Source organism: Cetorhinus maximus, chromosome 24, assembly GCF_964194155.1.
Source record: "Cetorhinus maximus chromosome 24, sCetMax3.hap1.1, whole genome shotgun sequence".
NCBI classification, from domain to species: Eukaryota; Metazoa; Chordata; class Chondrichthyes; order Lamniformes; family Cetorhinidae; genus Cetorhinus; species Cetorhinus maximus.
Window position 1 is genome coordinate 1,650,365 of NC_135902.1, and position 17,337 is coordinate 1,667,701.

The 17,337-nt window shown below is 47.6% G+C and overlaps 1 protein-coding gene across 1 annotated transcript; it reads left to right on the forward strand.

The window, feature by feature from the left end:
* Window positions 1-12,434: 12,434 nt before the first annotated feature.
* On the forward strand, window positions 12,435-16,129 carry mfsd6l (major facilitator superfamily domain containing 6-like). The gene is made up of 2 exons (XM_078570655.1): window positions 12,435-12,641; window positions 13,937-16,129. Exon 2 carries the CDS (start codon window positions 13,965-13,967, stop codon window positions 15,924-15,926), a length of 1,962 nt encoding a protein of 653 aa, XP_078426781.1. The 5' UTR covers window positions 12,435-12,641; window positions 13,937-13,964; the 3' UTR covers window positions 15,927-16,129.
* The last annotated feature ends 1,208 nt before the right edge of the window (window positions 16,130-17,337 follow it).

Genomic DNA, 17,337 nt, shown 5'->3' on the forward strand with positions numbered 1-17,337 from the left:
ATGACATAGAGAGAGAGAGAGGCGGTTAGACTGGGTTATGACATAGAGAGAGAGAGAGGCGGTTAGACTGGGTTATGACATAGAGAGAGAGAGAGGCGGTTAGACTGGGTTATGACATAGAGAGAGAGAGGCGGTTAGACTGGGTTATTACAGAGTGAGAGAGGGATAGACTGGGTTATTGCAGAGTGAGAGAGGGATAGACTGGGTTATTGCAGAGTGAGAGAGGGATAGACTGGGTTATTGCAGAGGGATAGACTGGGTTATTGCAGAGAGAGAGAGGGATAGACTGGGTTATTAGGGAGATAGTGAGAGTTGGACAGGGTTATTACAGAGAGATAGGGGGTTGAACTGGGTTATTACAGAGAGAGAGACAGGGTTGGATTGGGTTATTACAGAGAGAGAGAGGGTTGGACTGGATTATTATAGAGAGAGGGGGAGGATTAGACTGGGTTCTTACAGAGAGAGAGAGCGTTAGCCTGGGTTGTTACAGAGAGACAGGGTTAGACTGGGTTATCACAGAGAGAGAGGCAGGGTTAGACTGGATTATTACAGAGAGAGAGGGACTTTGACTGGGTTATGACAGAGAGAGAGAGAGGGTTAGACTGGGTTATAACAGAGAGAGAGAGAGAGGGTTAGACTGTGTTATTAGAGAGAGAGAGGGTAGACCGGTTTATTAGAGAGAGAGAGAGAGAGAGAGAGAGACGCTTATACTGGGTTATTACAGGGAGAGAGAGGGATAGACTGGCTTATTAGGGAGATAGTGAGAGTTAGACAGGATTATTAGAGAGAGGTGGGGTTAGACTGGGTCATTACATAGAGATAGGGAGGTATAGGTTTGGTGATTGCAGAGAGAGAGAGAGGGTTACTCTGGGTTATTTCAGAGAGAAAGGGGGTTAGACTGGGTTATTACACAGAGAGAGAGAGAGGGACAGAGGTTTAGATTGATTAATTAGAGGAGAGGGGGTTAGACTGGGTTATGACAGAGAGAGAGAGAGAGGGGGGGTTTGACTGGGTAACTACAGAGAGAGGGTTAGTCTGGGTTATGAGAGACAGAGGGAGAGGGTTATACTGGGTTCTTACAGAGACAGGGGGTTGAACTGGGTTATTACAGAGAGAGAGAGAGACAGGGTTAGATTGGGTTATTACAGAGAGAGAGGGTTAGACTGGGTTATTACAGAGAGAGAGGGTTAGACTGGGTTATTACAGAGAGAGGGTTAGACTGGGTTATTACAGAGAGAGGGTTAGACTGAGTTATTACAGAGAGAGAGGCGGTTAGACTGGGTTATTACAGTGTGAGAGAGGGATAGACTGGGTTATTAGGGAGATAGTGAGAGTTGGACAGGGTTATTACAGAGAGAGGGGGTTGAACTGGGTTATTACAGAGAGAGAGACAGGGTTAGATTGGGTTATTACAGAGGGAGTGGGGGTTGGATTGTGCTATTACTGAGGGAGAGGGAGTTAGACTGGGTTATTACAGAGAGATGGGTTAGACTGGGTTGTTACAGAGAGAGAGGGGGTTAGATTGGATTATTGCTGAGGGTGAGGGGGTTAGGCTGGGTTATTACAGAGAGAGAGAGGGTTAGACTGGGTTATTACAGAGAGACAGGGTTAGACTGGGTTATCACAGAGTGAGAGGCAGGGTTAGACTGGGTTATTACAGAGAGAGAGGGACTTTGACTGGGTTATAACAGAGAGAGAGAGAGGGTTAGACTGTGTTATTAGAGAGAGAGAGAGAGAGGGTAGACCGGTTTATTAGAGAGAGAGAGAGAGAGAGAGAGACGCTTAGACTGGGTTATTACAGAGAGAGAGAGGGTTAGACTGGGTTATTACAGAGAGACAGGGTTAGACTGGGTTATCACAGAGTGAGAGGCAGGGTTAGATGGGTTATTACAGAGAGAGAGGGACTTTGACTGGGTTATAACAGAGAGAGAGAGAGGGTTTGACTGTGTTATTAGAGAGAGAGAGAGAGGGTAGACCGGTTTATTAGAGAGAGAGAGAGAGAGAGAGAGACGCTTAGACTGGGTCATTACAGGGAGAGAGAGGGATAGACTGGGTTATTAGGGAGATAATGAGAGTTAGCCAGGGTTATTACAGAGAGAGAGGGGGTTGAACTGGGTTATTACAGAGAGAGAGAGAGAGACAGGGTTAGATTGGGTTATTACAGAGGGAGAGAGGGTTGGATTGGGTTATTACTGAGGTAGAGGGAGTTAGACTGGGTTATTCCAGAGAGAGATGGGTTAGACTGGGTTGTTACAGAGAGAGGGAGGGGGTTAGACTGTGTTATTACAGAGAGATAGGAGGTTAGACTGCGTTGTTAAGAGGTAGAGGAGGTTGGATTGGGTTATTATAGAGATAGAGGGGGGAATGAGACTGGGTTCTTAGAGAGAGAGAGAGAGAGGGTTAGACTGGGTTATTCCAGAGAGAGAGGGGTTTAGACTGGGTTATTCCAGAGAGAGAGGGTTAGACTGGGTTATTCCAGAGAGAGAGAGGGTTAGACTGTGTTATTCCAGAGAGAGAGGGGTTTAGACTGGGTTATTCCAGAGAGAGAGGGGTTTAGACTGGGTTATTCCAGAGAGAGAGGGGTTTAGACTGGGTTATTCCAGAGAGAGAGGGGTTTAGACTGGGTTATTCCAGAGAGAGAGGGGTTTAGACTGGGTTATTCCAGAGAGAGAGGGGTTTAGACTGGGTTATTCCAGAGAGAGAGGGGTTTAGACTGGGTTATTCCAGAGAGAGAGGGGTTTAGACTGGGTTATTCCAGAGAGAGAGGGGTTTAGACTGGGTTATTCCAGAGAGAGAGGGGTTTAGACTGGGTTATTCCAGAGAGAGAGGGGTTTAGACTGGGTTATTCCAGAGAGAGAGGGGTTTAGACTGGGTTATTCCAGAGAGAGAGGGGGTTAGACTGGGTTATTACAGAGAGACAGAGGGTTAGATTGGGTTATTACAGAGAGAGAGAGGGTTAGACTGGGTTATTACAGAGAGAGAGAGGGTTAGACTGGGTTATTACAGAGAGAGAGAGGGTTAGACTGGGTTATTACAGAGAGAGAGAGGGTTAGACTGGGTTATTACAGAGACGAGTGGGTTAGACTGGGTTATTACAGAGAGAGGGTTAGTCTGGGTTATTACAGAGAGAGAGAAAGAGAGAGAGGGTTAGACTGGGTTATTACAGAGATAGAGAGAGAGAGAGGGTTCGTTTGGGTTATTACAGAGGGAGAGGGGGTTAGACAGGGCTATTACAGAGAGAGGGGGTTAGACTGGTTTATTACGAGGACAGAGAGAGGGTTAGACTGTGTTATTTTAGAGAGAGAGGGTTAGACTGCTTTATTACAGAGCGAGAGAGGGGGTTAGACTGGATTATTACAGTGAGAGAGAGAAAGAGTGAGGGTTAGACTGGGTTATTACAGAGAGAGAGGGTTAGACTGGGTTATTACAGATAGAGACGGTTAGACTGGTTTATTACAGAGAGAGAGAGGGGGTTAGACTGGGTTATTACAGAGAGAGAGGGTTAGATTGGGTTATTACACAGAGAGAGAGAGGGTTAGACTGGGTTATTACAGAGAGAGAGAGGGTTAGACTGGGTTATTACAGAGAGAGAGGGGGTTAGACTGGGTTATTACAGAGAGAGAGGGTTAGACTGGGTTATTACAGAAAGAGAGAGGGTTAGACGGAGTTATTACAGAGACGAGTGGGTTAGACTGGGTTATTACAGAGAGAGGGTTAGTCTGGGTTATTACAGAGAGAGAAAGAAAGAGAGGGTTAGACTGGGTTATTACAGAGAGAGAGGATTAGACTGGATTATTACAGAGATAGAGAGAGAGGGTTCGTTTGGGTTATTACAGAGGGAGAGGGGGTTAGACAGGGCTATTACAGAGAGAGGGGGTTAGACTGGTTTATTACGAGGACAGAGAGAGGGTTAGACGGTGTTTTTTTAGAGAGAGATAGTTAGACTGCTTTATTACAGAGCGAGAGAGGGGGTTAGACTGGATTATTACAGATAGAGATGGTTAGACTGGTTTATTACAGAGAGAGAGAGGGTTAGATTGGGTTATTACAGAGAGAGAGAGGGTTAGACTGGGTTATTACAGAGAGAGAGAGGGTTAGACTGGGTTATTACAGAGAGAGAGAGGGTTAGATTGGGTTATTACAGAGAGAGGGTTAGACTGGGCTATTACAGAGAGAGAGGGTTAGACGGAGTTATTACACAGAGGGGGTTAGTTTGGGTTATGACAGAGAGAGAGAGTGGTTTAGACTGGGTTATTACAGAGTGATAAAGTGTTAGACGGGGTTATTACACAGAGAGAGGGTTAGACTGGGTTATTACAAAAAGAGAGAGAGGGTTTGATTGGGTTATTACAGAGGGAGAGAGGGTTTGACAGGGCTATTACAGAGAGAGAGGGTTAGACTGGGTATTGCAGATACGAGTGGGTTAGACTGGGTTATTACAGAGAGAGAGAGAGAGAGGGTTAGACTCAGTTATTATAGAGTGATAAAGGGTTAGACTGGGTTATAACAGAGAGAGGGTGTTCAACTGGGTTATTACAGAGAGAGAGGGTTCGACTCGGTTATTATAGAGGGTTAAACTGGATTATTACAGAGAGGGAGGGCGTTAGTCTGGGTTAATACAGAGACGAGGGGGTTAAACTGGGTTATTACAGAGAGAGAGAGGGTTAGACTGGGTTATTACAGAGAGAGAGACGGTTCGATTGGGTTATTACAGAGAAAGAGAGAGGGTTAGACTGGATTATTATAGAGAGAGAGGGGATTGAACTGGGTTATTATAGAGAGAGAGAGACAGGGTTGGATTGGATTATTACAGAGAGAGAGGGGGTTATACTGGGTTATCACAGAGAGAGAGGGTTAGACTGGGTTATTACAGAGAGAGAGAGAGAGAGAGGGTTAGATTGATTAATTACAGAGGGAGAGCGGGTTAGACTGGATTATGACAGAGAGAGGGTTAGACTGGGTTATTACAGAGAGAAAGAGGGTTAGACGGAGTTATTACAGAGAGAGGGGGTTAGTTTGGGTTATGACAGAGGGAGAGAGTGGTTTAGACTGGGTTATTACAAAAAGAGAGAGAGGGTTCGATTGGGTTATTACAGAGGGAGAGCGGGTTTGACAGGGCTATTACAGAGAGAGAGGGTTAGACTGCATTGCAGAGAGAGAGCGCTATACTGGGTTATTACAGAGCGAGAGTCGGTTACTCTGTGTTACTACAGAGAGAGGGAGAGAGGTTTAGATTGATTAATTACAGAGAGAGAGGGGGTTAGTCTGGGTTATTACAGAGAGAGAGGGTTCGACTGGATTATTACAGAGAGGGAGGGTGTTAGCCTGGTTTATTACAGGGAGAAAGAGGGTTAGACTGGGCTATTACAGAGACAGAGGGGGTTAGACTGGCTTATTACCGAGTGATAAAGGGTTAGACTGGGTTATTACATAGAGAGAGAGAGAGGGTTCGATTGATTAATTACAGAGGGAGAGGGGGCTAGACTAGGTTATTACAGAGAGAGAGAGGGGGTTAGACTGGGTTATTACAGAGAGAGAGAGAAGGTTCGACTGGGTTATTTGAGAGAGAGGGGGTTAGACTGGGTCATTACAGAGAGAGAGAGGGGGTTAGACTGGTTTATTACAGAGAGAGAGAGGGGGTTAGACTGGTTTATTACAGAGAGAGCGGGGGTTAAACTGGATTATTACAGAGAGGGAGGGTGTTAGACTTGGTTATTACAGGGAGAGAGAGGGACAGAATGGGCTATTACAGTGGCTGAGGGGGTCAGACTGAGTTATTACAGAGAGAGAGGGTTAGGCTGGGTTATTACAGAGAGAGAGGGTCAGACTGGGTTATTATAGAGAGACAGGGTTAAACTGGGTTATTACAGAGAGAGAGAGAGGGGGTTAAACTGGGTTATTACAGAGAGAGAGAGGGGGTTAAACTGGGATATTACCGAGAGAGAGAGAGTGTTAGACTGGGATATTACAGAGAGAGAGAGATGGTTAGACTGGGATATTACAGAGAGAGAGAGATGGTTGGACTCGGTTATTACAGAGAGAGTGAGGGTTAGACTGGGTTATTACAGAGTGATAAAGGGTTTGACAGGGCTATTACAGAGTGAGAGAGGGCTATACTGGGTTATTACAGAGGGAGGGAGGGTGAAACTGGGTTATTACAGAGAGAGAGAGATGGTTAGACTGAGTTATTACAGAGAGAGAGATGGTTAGACTGGGTTATTACAGAGAGAGAGGGTTAGACTGGGTTATTACAGAGAGAGAGAGAGAGAGGGTTAGACTGGGTTATTACAGAGAGAGAGAGCGGGTTAGACTGGGTTGTTACAGAGAGAGAGAGGGTTAGACTGGGTTATGACAGAGAGAGATGGGTTAGACTGGGTTGTTAGAGAGAGAGAGAGAGGGTTAGATTGGGTTATTACAGAGAAAGCGGGGGTTAAACTCGATTATTACAGAGAGGAAGGGTGTTAGACTGGGTTATTACAGGGAGAGGGTCAGACTGGGCTATTACAGAGGCTGAGAGTGTTAGACTGAGTTATTACAGAGTGATAAATGGTTAGACAGGGCTATTACAGAGAGAGAGGGGGTTAGACTGGGTTATTACAGAGACGAGGGGGTTAGACTGGGTTATTACGGATAGAGAGAGGTTTAGACTGAGTTATTATGGAGAGAGAGAGGGTTAGACTCAGTTATTACAGAGAGAGAGAGCTATAGAGGGTTAGATTGATTAATTACAGAGGGAGAGGGGGTTAGACTGGGTTATTACAGAGAGATAGGAGGTTAGACTGGGTTATGACAGAGAGAGAGGGGTTAGACTGGGTTATTAGAGAGAGAGGCTTAGACTGGATGATTACAGTGAGAGTGGGGGTTAGACTGGGCTATTACAGAGAGAGAGGGGGTTAAACTGGGTTATCAGAGAGAGAGAGAGAGGGGGTTAGACTAGGTTATTACAGGGAGAGAGAGAGTTTCACTGGGTTATTAAAGAGAGAGAGAGAGATGGTTTGAATGGGTTACTCCAGACAAAGGGTTAGACTGGGTTATTACAGAGAGAGCCGGTTAGACTGGGTTATTACAGGGAGAGAGAGTGTTAGACTGGGTTATTACAGAGAGAGAGGGTTCAACTAAGTTATTACAGAGAGAGAGCTACACTGGGTTATTACAGAGAGAGTGAGAGAGAGAGAGGGTTTGAATGGGTTATTCCAGAGAAAGGGTTAGACTGGGTTATTACAGAGAGAGAAAGGGGGGGTTAGACTGGATTATTACAGAGAGAGAGAGAGAGAGAGGGGGGGTTAAACTGGGATATTACCGAGAGAGAGAGTGTTAGACTGGGATATTGCAGAGAGAGGGGGGCTCGTACTGGGTTATTACAGAGAGAAGGAGCTCGTACTGGGCTGGTACAGAGAGAAGGGGCTCGTACTGGGTTAGTACAGAGAGAAGGGGCTTGCAATGGGTTCGTTGCAGGGGGCTCGTACTGGGCTAGTACAGAGAGAAGGGGCTCGTACTGGGCTGGTAGAGAGAGAAGGGGCTCGTACTGGGCTGGTACAGAGAGAAGGGGCTCGTACTGGGTTAGTACAGAGAGAAGGGGCTTGCAATGGGTTCGTTGCAGGGGGCTCGTACTGGGATATTGCAGAGAGAGGGGGGCTCGTACTGGGTTATTACAGAGAGAAGGAGCTCGTACTGGGCTGGTACAGAGAGAAGGGGCTCGTACTGGGTTAGTACAGAGAGAAGGGGCTTGCAATGGGTTCGTTGCAGGGGGCTCGTACTGGGCTAGTACAGAGAGAAGGGGCTCGTACTGGGCTGGTAGAGAGAGAAGGGGCTCGTACTGGGCTGGTACAGAGAGAAGGGGCTCGTACTGGGTTAGTACAGAGAGAAGGGGCTTGCAATGGGTTCGTTGCAGGGGGCTCGTACTGGGCTAGTACAGAGAGAGGGGGGCTTGTACTGGGTTATTAGAGAGAAGGAGCTCGTACTGGGCTGGTACAGAGAGAAGGGGCTCGTACTGGGCTAGTACAGAGAGAAGGGGCTCGTACTGGGCTAGTACAGAGAGAAGGGGCTCGTACTGGGCTAGTACAGAGAGAAGGGGCTCGTACTGGGCTAGTACAGAGAGAAGGGGCTCGTACTGGGCTAGTACAGAGAGAAGGAGCTCGTACTGGGCTAGTACAGAGAGAAGGGGCTCGTACTGGGCTGGTACAGAGAGAAGGGGCTCGTACTGGGTTAGTACAGAGAGAAGGGGCTTGCAATGGGTTCGTTGCAGGGGGCTCGTACTGGGCTAGTACAGAGAGAAGGGGCTCGTACTGGGCTGGTACAGAGAGAAGGGGCTCGTACTGGGTTAGTACAGAGAGAAGGGGCTTGCAATGGGTTCGTTGCAGGGGGCTCGTACTGGGCTAGTACAGAGAGAGGGGGGCTCGTACTGGGTTATTACAGAGAGAAGGGGCTCGTACTGGGCTAGTAGAGAGAGAAGGGGCTCGTACTGGGCTAGTAGAGAGAGAAGGGGCTCGTACTGGGTTAGTACAGAGAGAAGGGGCTCGTACTGGGCTGGTACAGAGAGAAGGAGCTCGTACTGGGCTAGTACAGAGAGAAGGGGCTCGTACTGGGCTGGTAGTGAGGGAAGGAGCTCGTACTGGACTGGTACAGAAAAAAGCAGCTCGTACTGGGCTAGTACAGAGAGAAGGAGCTCGTACTGTGCTGGTACAGAGAGAAGCAGCTCGTACTGGGCTAGTACAGAGAGAAGGGGCTCGTACTGGGCTGGTACAGAGAGAAGGAGCTCGTACTGTGCTGGTACAGAGAGAAGCAGCTCGTACTGGGCTAGTACAGAGAGAAGGGGCTCGTACTGAGCTCGTACTGGGCTAGTACAGAGAGAAGGAACTCGTACTGGGCTAGTACAGAGAGAAGGAGCTCGTACTGGGCTAGTACAGAGAGAAGGGGCTCGTACTGGGCTAGTACAGAGAGAAGGGGCTCGTACTGGGCTAGTACAGAGAGAAGCAGCTCGTACTGGGCTGGTACAGAGAGAAGGGGCTCGTACTGGGCTAGTACAGAGAAAAGGAGCTCGTACTGGGCTGGTACAGAGAGAAGGAGCTCGTACTGGGCTGGTACAGAGAGAAGGAGCTCGTACTGTGCTGGTACAGAGAGAAGGGGCTCGTACTGGGCTAGTACAGAGAGAAGGAGCTCGTACTGGGCTAGTACAGAGAGAAGCAGCTCGTACTGGGCTGGTACAGAGAGAAGGGGCTCGTACTGTGCTGGTACAGAGAGAAGGGGCTCGTACTGGGCTAGTACAGAGAGAAGCAGCTCGTACTGGGCTAGTACAGAGAGAAGGGGCTCGTACTGGGCTAGTACAGAGAGAAGCAGCTCGTACTGGGCTGGTACAGAGAGAGGGGGCTCGTACTGTGCTGGTACAGAGAGAAGGGGCTCGTACTGGGCTAGTACAGAGAGAAGGAGCTCGTACTGTGCTGGTACAGAGAGAAGCAGCTCGTACTGGGCTAGTACAGAGAGAAGGGGCTCGTACTGGGCTGGTACAGAGAGAAGGGGCTCGTACTGGGCTGGTACAGAGAGAAGCAGCTCGTACTGGGCTAGTACAGAGAGAAGGAGCTCTTACTGTGCTGGTACAGAGAGAAGCAGCTCGTACTGGGCTAGTACAGAGAGAAGGGGCTCGTACTGTGCTGGTGCAGAGAGAAGCGGCTCGTACTGGGCTAGTACAGAGAGAAGGAGCTCGTACTGTGCTGGTACAGAGAGAAGCAGCTCGTACTGGGCTAGTACAGAGAGAAGGGGCTCGTACTGTGCTGGTACTGAGAGGAGCTCATACTGGGCTAGTACAGAGAGAAGCAGCTCGTACTGGGCTAGTACAGAGAGAAGGGGCTCGTACTGTGCTGGTACAGAGAGAAGCGGCTCGTACTGGGCTAGTACTGAGAGAAGGGGCTCGTACTGTGCTGGTACTGAGAGAAGGAGCTCGTACTGGGCTGGTACAGAGAGAAGGAGCTGGTACTGAGCTCCTACTGGGCTAGTACAGAGAGAAGGAGCTCGTACTGGGCTAGTACAGAGAGAAGGAGCTCGTACTGGGCTAGTACAGAGAGAAGGGGCTCGTACTGGGCTAGTACATAGAGAAGGAGCTCGTACTGGGCTAGTACAGAGAGAAGGAGCTCGTACTGGGCTAGTACAGAGAGAAGGGGCTCGTACTGGGCTAGTACAGAGAGAAGGGGCTCGTACTGGGTTAGTACAGAGAGAAGGAGCTTGTACTGGGTTAGCACAGAGAGAAGGAGCTTGTACTGGGCTAGTACAGAGAGAAGGAGATCGTACTGGGTTAGTACAGAGAGAAGGAGCTCGTACTGGGTTAGTACAGAGAGAAGGAGCTCGTACTGGGCTAGTACAGAGAGGAGGGGCTCGTACTGGGCTGGTACAGAGAGAAGGGGTTCTAGTGGGTTAATACAGAAAAGGGGTTCGAGTGGTTTAGCCCTGATGAGAGGGCTTTAGACTGGGTTAGCACAGATGACATGGAGTTTCGCTGGATTATTACAGAGAAAGATGGAGTTAGACGGTGTTATTACAGTGAGAGATCGCAAGCAGGCAGATTGCATTTCAGTTTAATTTTTCATACATAAGACAGCACCTCCAGCAGTGCAGCACTCTGCATCCTGTTTCAATTCTGTGCTCAGTCCCTGGAGTGGGACTTCAATGCACCCCTGTCCAACTCCGAGGTGAGAGTGCTAACAACTGAGGCACTGCTGGTGCTTAGTTTTCAGATCATTCCATCACCTCATCCATCCCTATTTCTGTAACCTTCTGCTGTCTCAGAATCTCCATCATAACTGCGCTCCTCTAATTCTGGTCTCCTGAGCATACCTGATTGTAACCACTCCACCATTGGTTACCCTACCCTCGACTGCCAAGGCCCTCAGCTCTGGAATTCCCTCCTGAAATTCCTCTGCCTATTTTTCCTCCTTAAAACCTATCTCTTTGATCAAGCTTTTGACCTCCTGCCCCAATATTGCTTTATGAGGCTCTGTGTCAAACTTTGCTTTATAATGTCCTGCGAAGCTTCTTCAGGTATTTGTTGTGTTGAAGTTGCTCTATAAATACAAGCCGTGGTTAAATTGGAATTTGCAGTACATCTCTGTTTCGCCATATAAAAACAGAAAGTTATGGCAATACTCAGTAGGTTTCGGTAGCATCTCTGGGGAGAGAAAAACCGAGTGTATGTCCCAGCTCTGTGACCTTTCTTCAGTCATCGACAGCTGTACCTCGATGACTCAGGGCCGCGAGTTCCTGTAGGCCAAATCTTGACCGCAGATCTTTCGGGTTAGAGCAGGTTGTCCCCCATGAGGTAGTGGGATCCAGATTACAGGATTTGATTACGTTCGTTACCATTCTGAACGGATTGGTAGCAAGTTCCTCCCTGTCATTAATGTCAACGCTGACACGCCTCAAGCGCAGCTGGAGTGTCTTTTTCAGCATTTTCTTTATCCTCCCTTGGAACGCGGGCCATTTGGGAGAACAGGACCAGGCGGGGGGGGGGGGAGAAGGTGTTTGTCGGCCGCCAGCGTCCACTCCGTCCAGGCTGATATTTCGGGAGTTTTGGCTGAATGCTTGTTGCCAGACACATCTGTAGAAAACGTGGAGGACGGCAGCAGGAACTCCATCGCGTTCGGCAACCCGACTCAAGCACTTGACTCAGTGAATCGTGAGGCTCTGCGGATTGAGCTCCGAGGAACTTCTTCAGGATCCTGCGGCCCTGCCTGATTGATGATGAGGAGGATGAGGATGAGGATGAGGTGGTGACTGTGTTGAGTGAGAGATCTCTGCTGAATGGTGTCATCACCCCCCCCCCCTACTCTTCACCTGACAATGACTATTCACCTCATCAAAGAACAACTGCCCTCTGCTGCCAGTGTCAACCACCGTCCACATGGTAAACTCTGTCACCTCAGGCCCCCTGAGCAGCTCAGCTGGGAGGAGCTGCACTTGGAGGTCCCACCCCCCCCTCCCAGCCACTGACATGGCGGCTCCAGCCAGGTTACAACAACAACCCGTCCCCCCGCCCCCCAGCCTCCCACAGCCTGAAACCGAAATCCCTTTTTGAATGAAAATGCTCGCGCGCGACGGCGGTCACGTGGGCAGCGCCAGGTTTTTGGGGGCGGGGTGTGGCGGTGTTAGAATGACATCAGCAGCCATGGGGCGGGGCTCGGGTCACATCACACGGGCAGCGAAGGGGATCAGGTGGGCAAACATTGGGCGTGGGGCGGGTTACGCGGGGCCGCGAATGGGCGGGGCGGCAGGTCGCCTAGGCGACGAAGGGCGTGGTTGTCGATCACGTGCCCAGCGCGGCGCTCGTCCATTGGGCGGTTGGCATGAATGACGGGCCCCGCCCTCTGGAAGTTTCCGTGTGGTGGCTGTGGCGGTGGCGGCGGCGCCTGGTTTCCCCCCCCCCTCACCCCCGGGCCGAGGCTGCTGGAGGGTTACCTACCGGGCCCGGGCTGCTGGAGGCGGAAGCTGGCCGGTTGTGAGCTGGGCCGCAGGAGGAGCAGCCGAGTGAAGCGGTGACCGGATGAGGAAGAAGAGTTTATTTATGTGAATGTTTCCTCATAGCTGGAGCTGCGGTTCGGTGATGAGCCCCGTGTCCATAAACCTCCCTCAGGTTCAGCACTGAAGACCCAGGCTCGGTGAGGAGGGGGTGGAGGGGATTAGGAGGGGGTGAGGAGGGGGTGGAGGGGCTCACCTTCAATACAACAACAACCGGCATTTGTGTCGCGCCTGGAACATCCCAGTGAGCTTCACACAGGCAAAAGTGACCAGAAGAGGGGGGAGGGGTGAGCGAGAGTTTGGCTGGAAGTTGGTTTAAAGGGAGTGATCTGATCAGCAGGAGAGGCGGGGGAGGAAGGAGAGTTCTGGTGGAGGTGGCAAAGATTGGGAGGCTTTAAACATGAGGATGGGATTTTTAAATCTGAGGCATTGAGAGGGGAGCAGGAGGCCACGAGCCAGCAAAATAGAGTGAGAAGCATTGGTGCAGGAGAGTTCAGGCTGAGCTGAGGTTTCCAGAGGTTAACTAGGGAAGCACTGGTGCTGAAGCATAAATGAGGATTTCAGTGACAGAGGGCAGGGGGTAGCTGATGCTGCACACATGGAGATCCGTGGTGTCCTGACAGAGAGGAATGTGGGGTTGGAAGCTCAATTCAAGATGGATGGGACATGCATTGAAGGAGAATGCTGTGTTTAGCTTAGTTAAAACATGCAGGTTGCTTGTGAGGGGGTTAATAATGCAGCATAATCACAGATTACTTTATTCCGGTCTATTTTAGTGCTGTGACAAGAGGCAGAAACTTGACTGAAAAGGTTCCAGTGGACACGTGGGAGATTTTTGTAAGGAAAGATTAGTCCAGGGTGGGCTTTTTTGAGGAGAGGGATAGTGATGACATTTTAAAACAAGAGGGTCAGTAAATAAGGGGAAGAAACTTTCACAATGTCAGTCAGTATGCAGGACCAGAAAGGGAATTTGAGTGGTTTGCAGTTTAGTGGGAATGGGGTCAAGGGAGTAGTAGTTATCTCATGGGCGAGAGCTTGTATAGGCCATAGCAGCATAAAGGAAAGGAATCGGAGAAAACCAGGAGGCTGGGGCAGGGGAGCCTGGAGGAGGTTTTGCTTAGAGAAGGACCTGGTAAACAGTTAAATAAATGGTCTTATTCATAGTGCTGAAGACCTACTCTCACTTGGTGGTGGAGGAGGCAGGGCATAGGGTTAAAGGATATGGCTGGCAGTGGAGAAAAGAATCTGGGGGTTATTGCTGCTCTCCAAGGCAGCCCAAATATAGTATGCCAACAAAGTTTCAACATCTTTCAGGCAGGCTTTTCATAATTTAATGAGGAACATTCTGTTGTGTAATCTGAAAGATTTATTCTTCACACACACCTTGTATTAAATGCATCTTGTTGCCTAATACAAGTTTTTGGTTGTTTTTCAGATTGTTAATTGGCAATGTTTGCTAGAAGATGAAACCAAAAACCATGAAGAGAAATAAACAGTGGAATGTCAGCAAAGCGCTGGCTCTTGCCAGCCTCTATCACTTTCTTCACTGTGCAGCAACAGCTTGTATAATTCCATTCCTTACCATATACTTCAGACAGCTTGGATTAACTGCGCCATTTGTCGGCATTGTCATGGGGGCAAAGTATTTTATTTCCCTGCTTTGTACTCCCTTTTGGTCTTACTGTGCCGGACGTCATAACAAAAGAAGAATTCTTGTGCTTGGCTCCCTGTTGTCATCAATAGGAGCAGGCCTTTTGCTCACACTCATTCCACCCGGAGATAAAGAAGTAGAATACAAATTCTGCAACACTAGTATATTTGCAAAAAACAGTTGGAATCAAAATATAAGACCAGAAGACAAAGACCATGTTGGTGATTTTAAGATGAATAAAATTGCACAGACCATTCTTCCCACAATATTGAATGCTGCTCTAACAGGCCATCCTCGTTCAACATTCCAAATGAAAGAAAACCTCCAGTTGCCGACCACTGCTGAACCATCTGCCATGAGCAACATAACCAAACCTCTAACCAAACATCCAGACAAGACTGAGCTGAGTAATGTTACAAATTCAAAATTCTCAGCTCTGTCAAAAGATGTGGGTAGCGCACAAAATGCAAATGATCATCTTCAATCAAAGCAGAACCAATTTCTGCCAATTGAAGACTCTGGCCAGGCAAGAACTATGGGAGAAGCTGCCAAGCACCTTCCTGTTAAAGAAAATAACAAAGAGGAAAACGACAGTTTAGATGTTTATTCTAGTACAGTAAACAGTCATGTCATGAAAAGGAATGTTGCTTTGAAGATCAGCTCTGATGACAGAAAAGAAAAGCAACGCATCAACACTGAGCCTAATCACAGTTTTAAAATTCTGGATAACCAGCACCAGACATTTGTGCTTATTTTACTAGCTATATCTTTATGGGAGGTTTTAGCATCAGCTCTGGATTGGGTTGCAGATGATGGGCTGTATGACTACCTGGACTTTGTTGACTCTGTTGATCGCTATGGTAAACAGTGGATTTGGGGTTACTTGGGCACAGCTGGAGCAGCTTTTAGTATCGGCGTCCTCGTGGACAGGCTGAATTGTTTCCTCAATGCACATACTCCTAGAATTGCCGTGCACTTTTATGGCTATGCAGTGCTGATTACATTGACACTTCTTGTTGGTGTGTTCTATCCAATTCACACTGCTAAGAAAAATGACATGGTAAACCGCACTGTCAAAGGATTGCACCTGTTGGGAAGTGATGGAAGGGCCATCTTGTATGTGATCACTGTCTTCATCACAGGAGCTATCGGATCAACAATAAACAACTTCCTCTTTTGGCAAATGCAGAACAAGGGAAGCAGCGAGGCTTTTATGGGAGCTGCAGTTGCAATTGGCTTTATAGCTGAAGTTCTACTTTTTCTTTTTAAGGACAGAGTGCTAAAGATCCTTTCACTTTCTGGAACAGTGGCTTTGGGATTAATTTGCCTTGCGACTCAGCTGCTCTACTATTCGTTCCTCTGGTCCTCTTGGGCAGTTTTGCCTGTTCAAGTCTTGAATGCTTTTAGCAATGGTGCCTTGTGGTGGGCTGTTTGGAGTCAATGTAATGATCTAGCTACCCCTGGTACAGAAAGAACACTCCATAAAATCTACCATGGGCTTTCTTTTGGTCTAGGTGCAAGTTTTGGCAGTTTTTGCAGTGGCTTCATTGTGAATAGTTTTGGCATAGAAAGACTTTACCAAGCATGTTCTGCTACTGCAATGCTTTGGGCAGTGGTGTTCCTCATTGCACAGTCTAAGATTCCTCGGCAAAAGAGGTTAAACTACTCACGACTGTTAGCGGCTGATACCAGTGATATGAGTGACTCAGATGATGAGCAAGATAAAGATTGGCTTGTTACAGCCCTGAAAAATGAAAACTTTTTACAGAAATAGCTAGTTTTCTAAGCTCATCTCTCTAAGGTGTTCCCTGTTGAATATATAAGACATCCTCATGTTTGGCACAAATGCTCTGGTTGTTGCTTTAAAATTCAAGCCAAAGTATATAATAAACATCTGGAATACAAATTTTCAGGTGACAATTTAGTAATCAGGTTAAGATTAAATGATGTGCTATTAAATACTGTATACCAGTTCTACTTTAGTGTGGTTTTTTTGACTCTTTTTGGCTCTTTTAGCTACGAAATGTAGGATTGAGATTTTTTAAAAAAAGGCAAATTATGGGAATTTAATTTTTGAATAAAATAGAATATTTGTTTTGAAATGGAAATGTCCCTTTAATAGTTGTTAGGCCGTAACTATGATGACTGGATGTTATTGCTGTGGTGTCTTCAGCTAATTGAATATAAAGCTGTTTATGGTATTCTTCTATACCTACTCATTAAAATACAGTGAACACTTGGAGGGCAAGAAATGACCTAGACTGACTGTTTTCTCATTTACCATTCCACTGTTTAGATGAGAAAAGAAAGTGCTACCGAGGGCCCACTTCTGGACTTAATATGCAAAAATAATTTAAACAGAAAAACTGCATTCATGTAACATCTCTACCTTATCATGCTCTTGTTCGTTCCTTGTCTCCATAGCCTTAATGAGACCGTTGGCATTTTCTTGCTTCGTCTCTGGTTTTCTTCAACCCTCCCTTAGTCCATGTCTTGATGTTATCCACCCGTCCGATCTTTCTTCCTCCTCTTCTGTTTTTACCCTCAATTTCTCCTTCAATTATTGCTAGGACAAGGTTGTGGGGTCTTCATTTCCAGTGTCTGTACTTGACTATCTTTCTTTCTCTAACTGTACTGAACAGCCCTTTTGATTCCTGAACTTCTATCCTCGATCTAACCCGCATATTTTGTCTTTCTGTCCTTCCAGCTGATCATAAGCATCCTCCTCCATGCCCACATTTCAAAAGCTGTTCTCCTCCTCTCATCGTTTTTTTCAGGGTCCAACTCATTCATAGAGTGTAACACTCCATACTAGTGACTGTACTGGACGTTGTTTTTCAGCTTCATGCTATTGCTTTTGGACGTGTAGTTCCAGACACCACTTAAGTCACTGGTCACACCTCTTGCTGTAGTTAATCTAACCTGGATCTTCCATTTAGAGCCACAATGTTGGTCTTTGCCTCAATTATGTTCAGCGCAGAACACTCACTGTGTCTTTTGACTAGGCCTGCCGTGGTCTCTAGCTCTTCCTTTGTTCTGATGATGAGCGTGAATCTACATGTTCCGACCTCCTATGATGCAGCCAAATCTCTGGTAACTCTTCCTGTGCCATCTTCATTACCTTCTCTCATTGGCATGCTCTCTTCACTTCACAAAAAATGTCTCCTATCCAACAAACTACATGT

What these genes read in the sequence shown, in the direction of transcription:
- mfsd6l (XM_078570655.1), top strand. Translation starts at nt 13,965, where the DNA reads ATGAAACCAAAAACCATGAAGAGAAATAAACAGTGGAATGTCAGCAAA.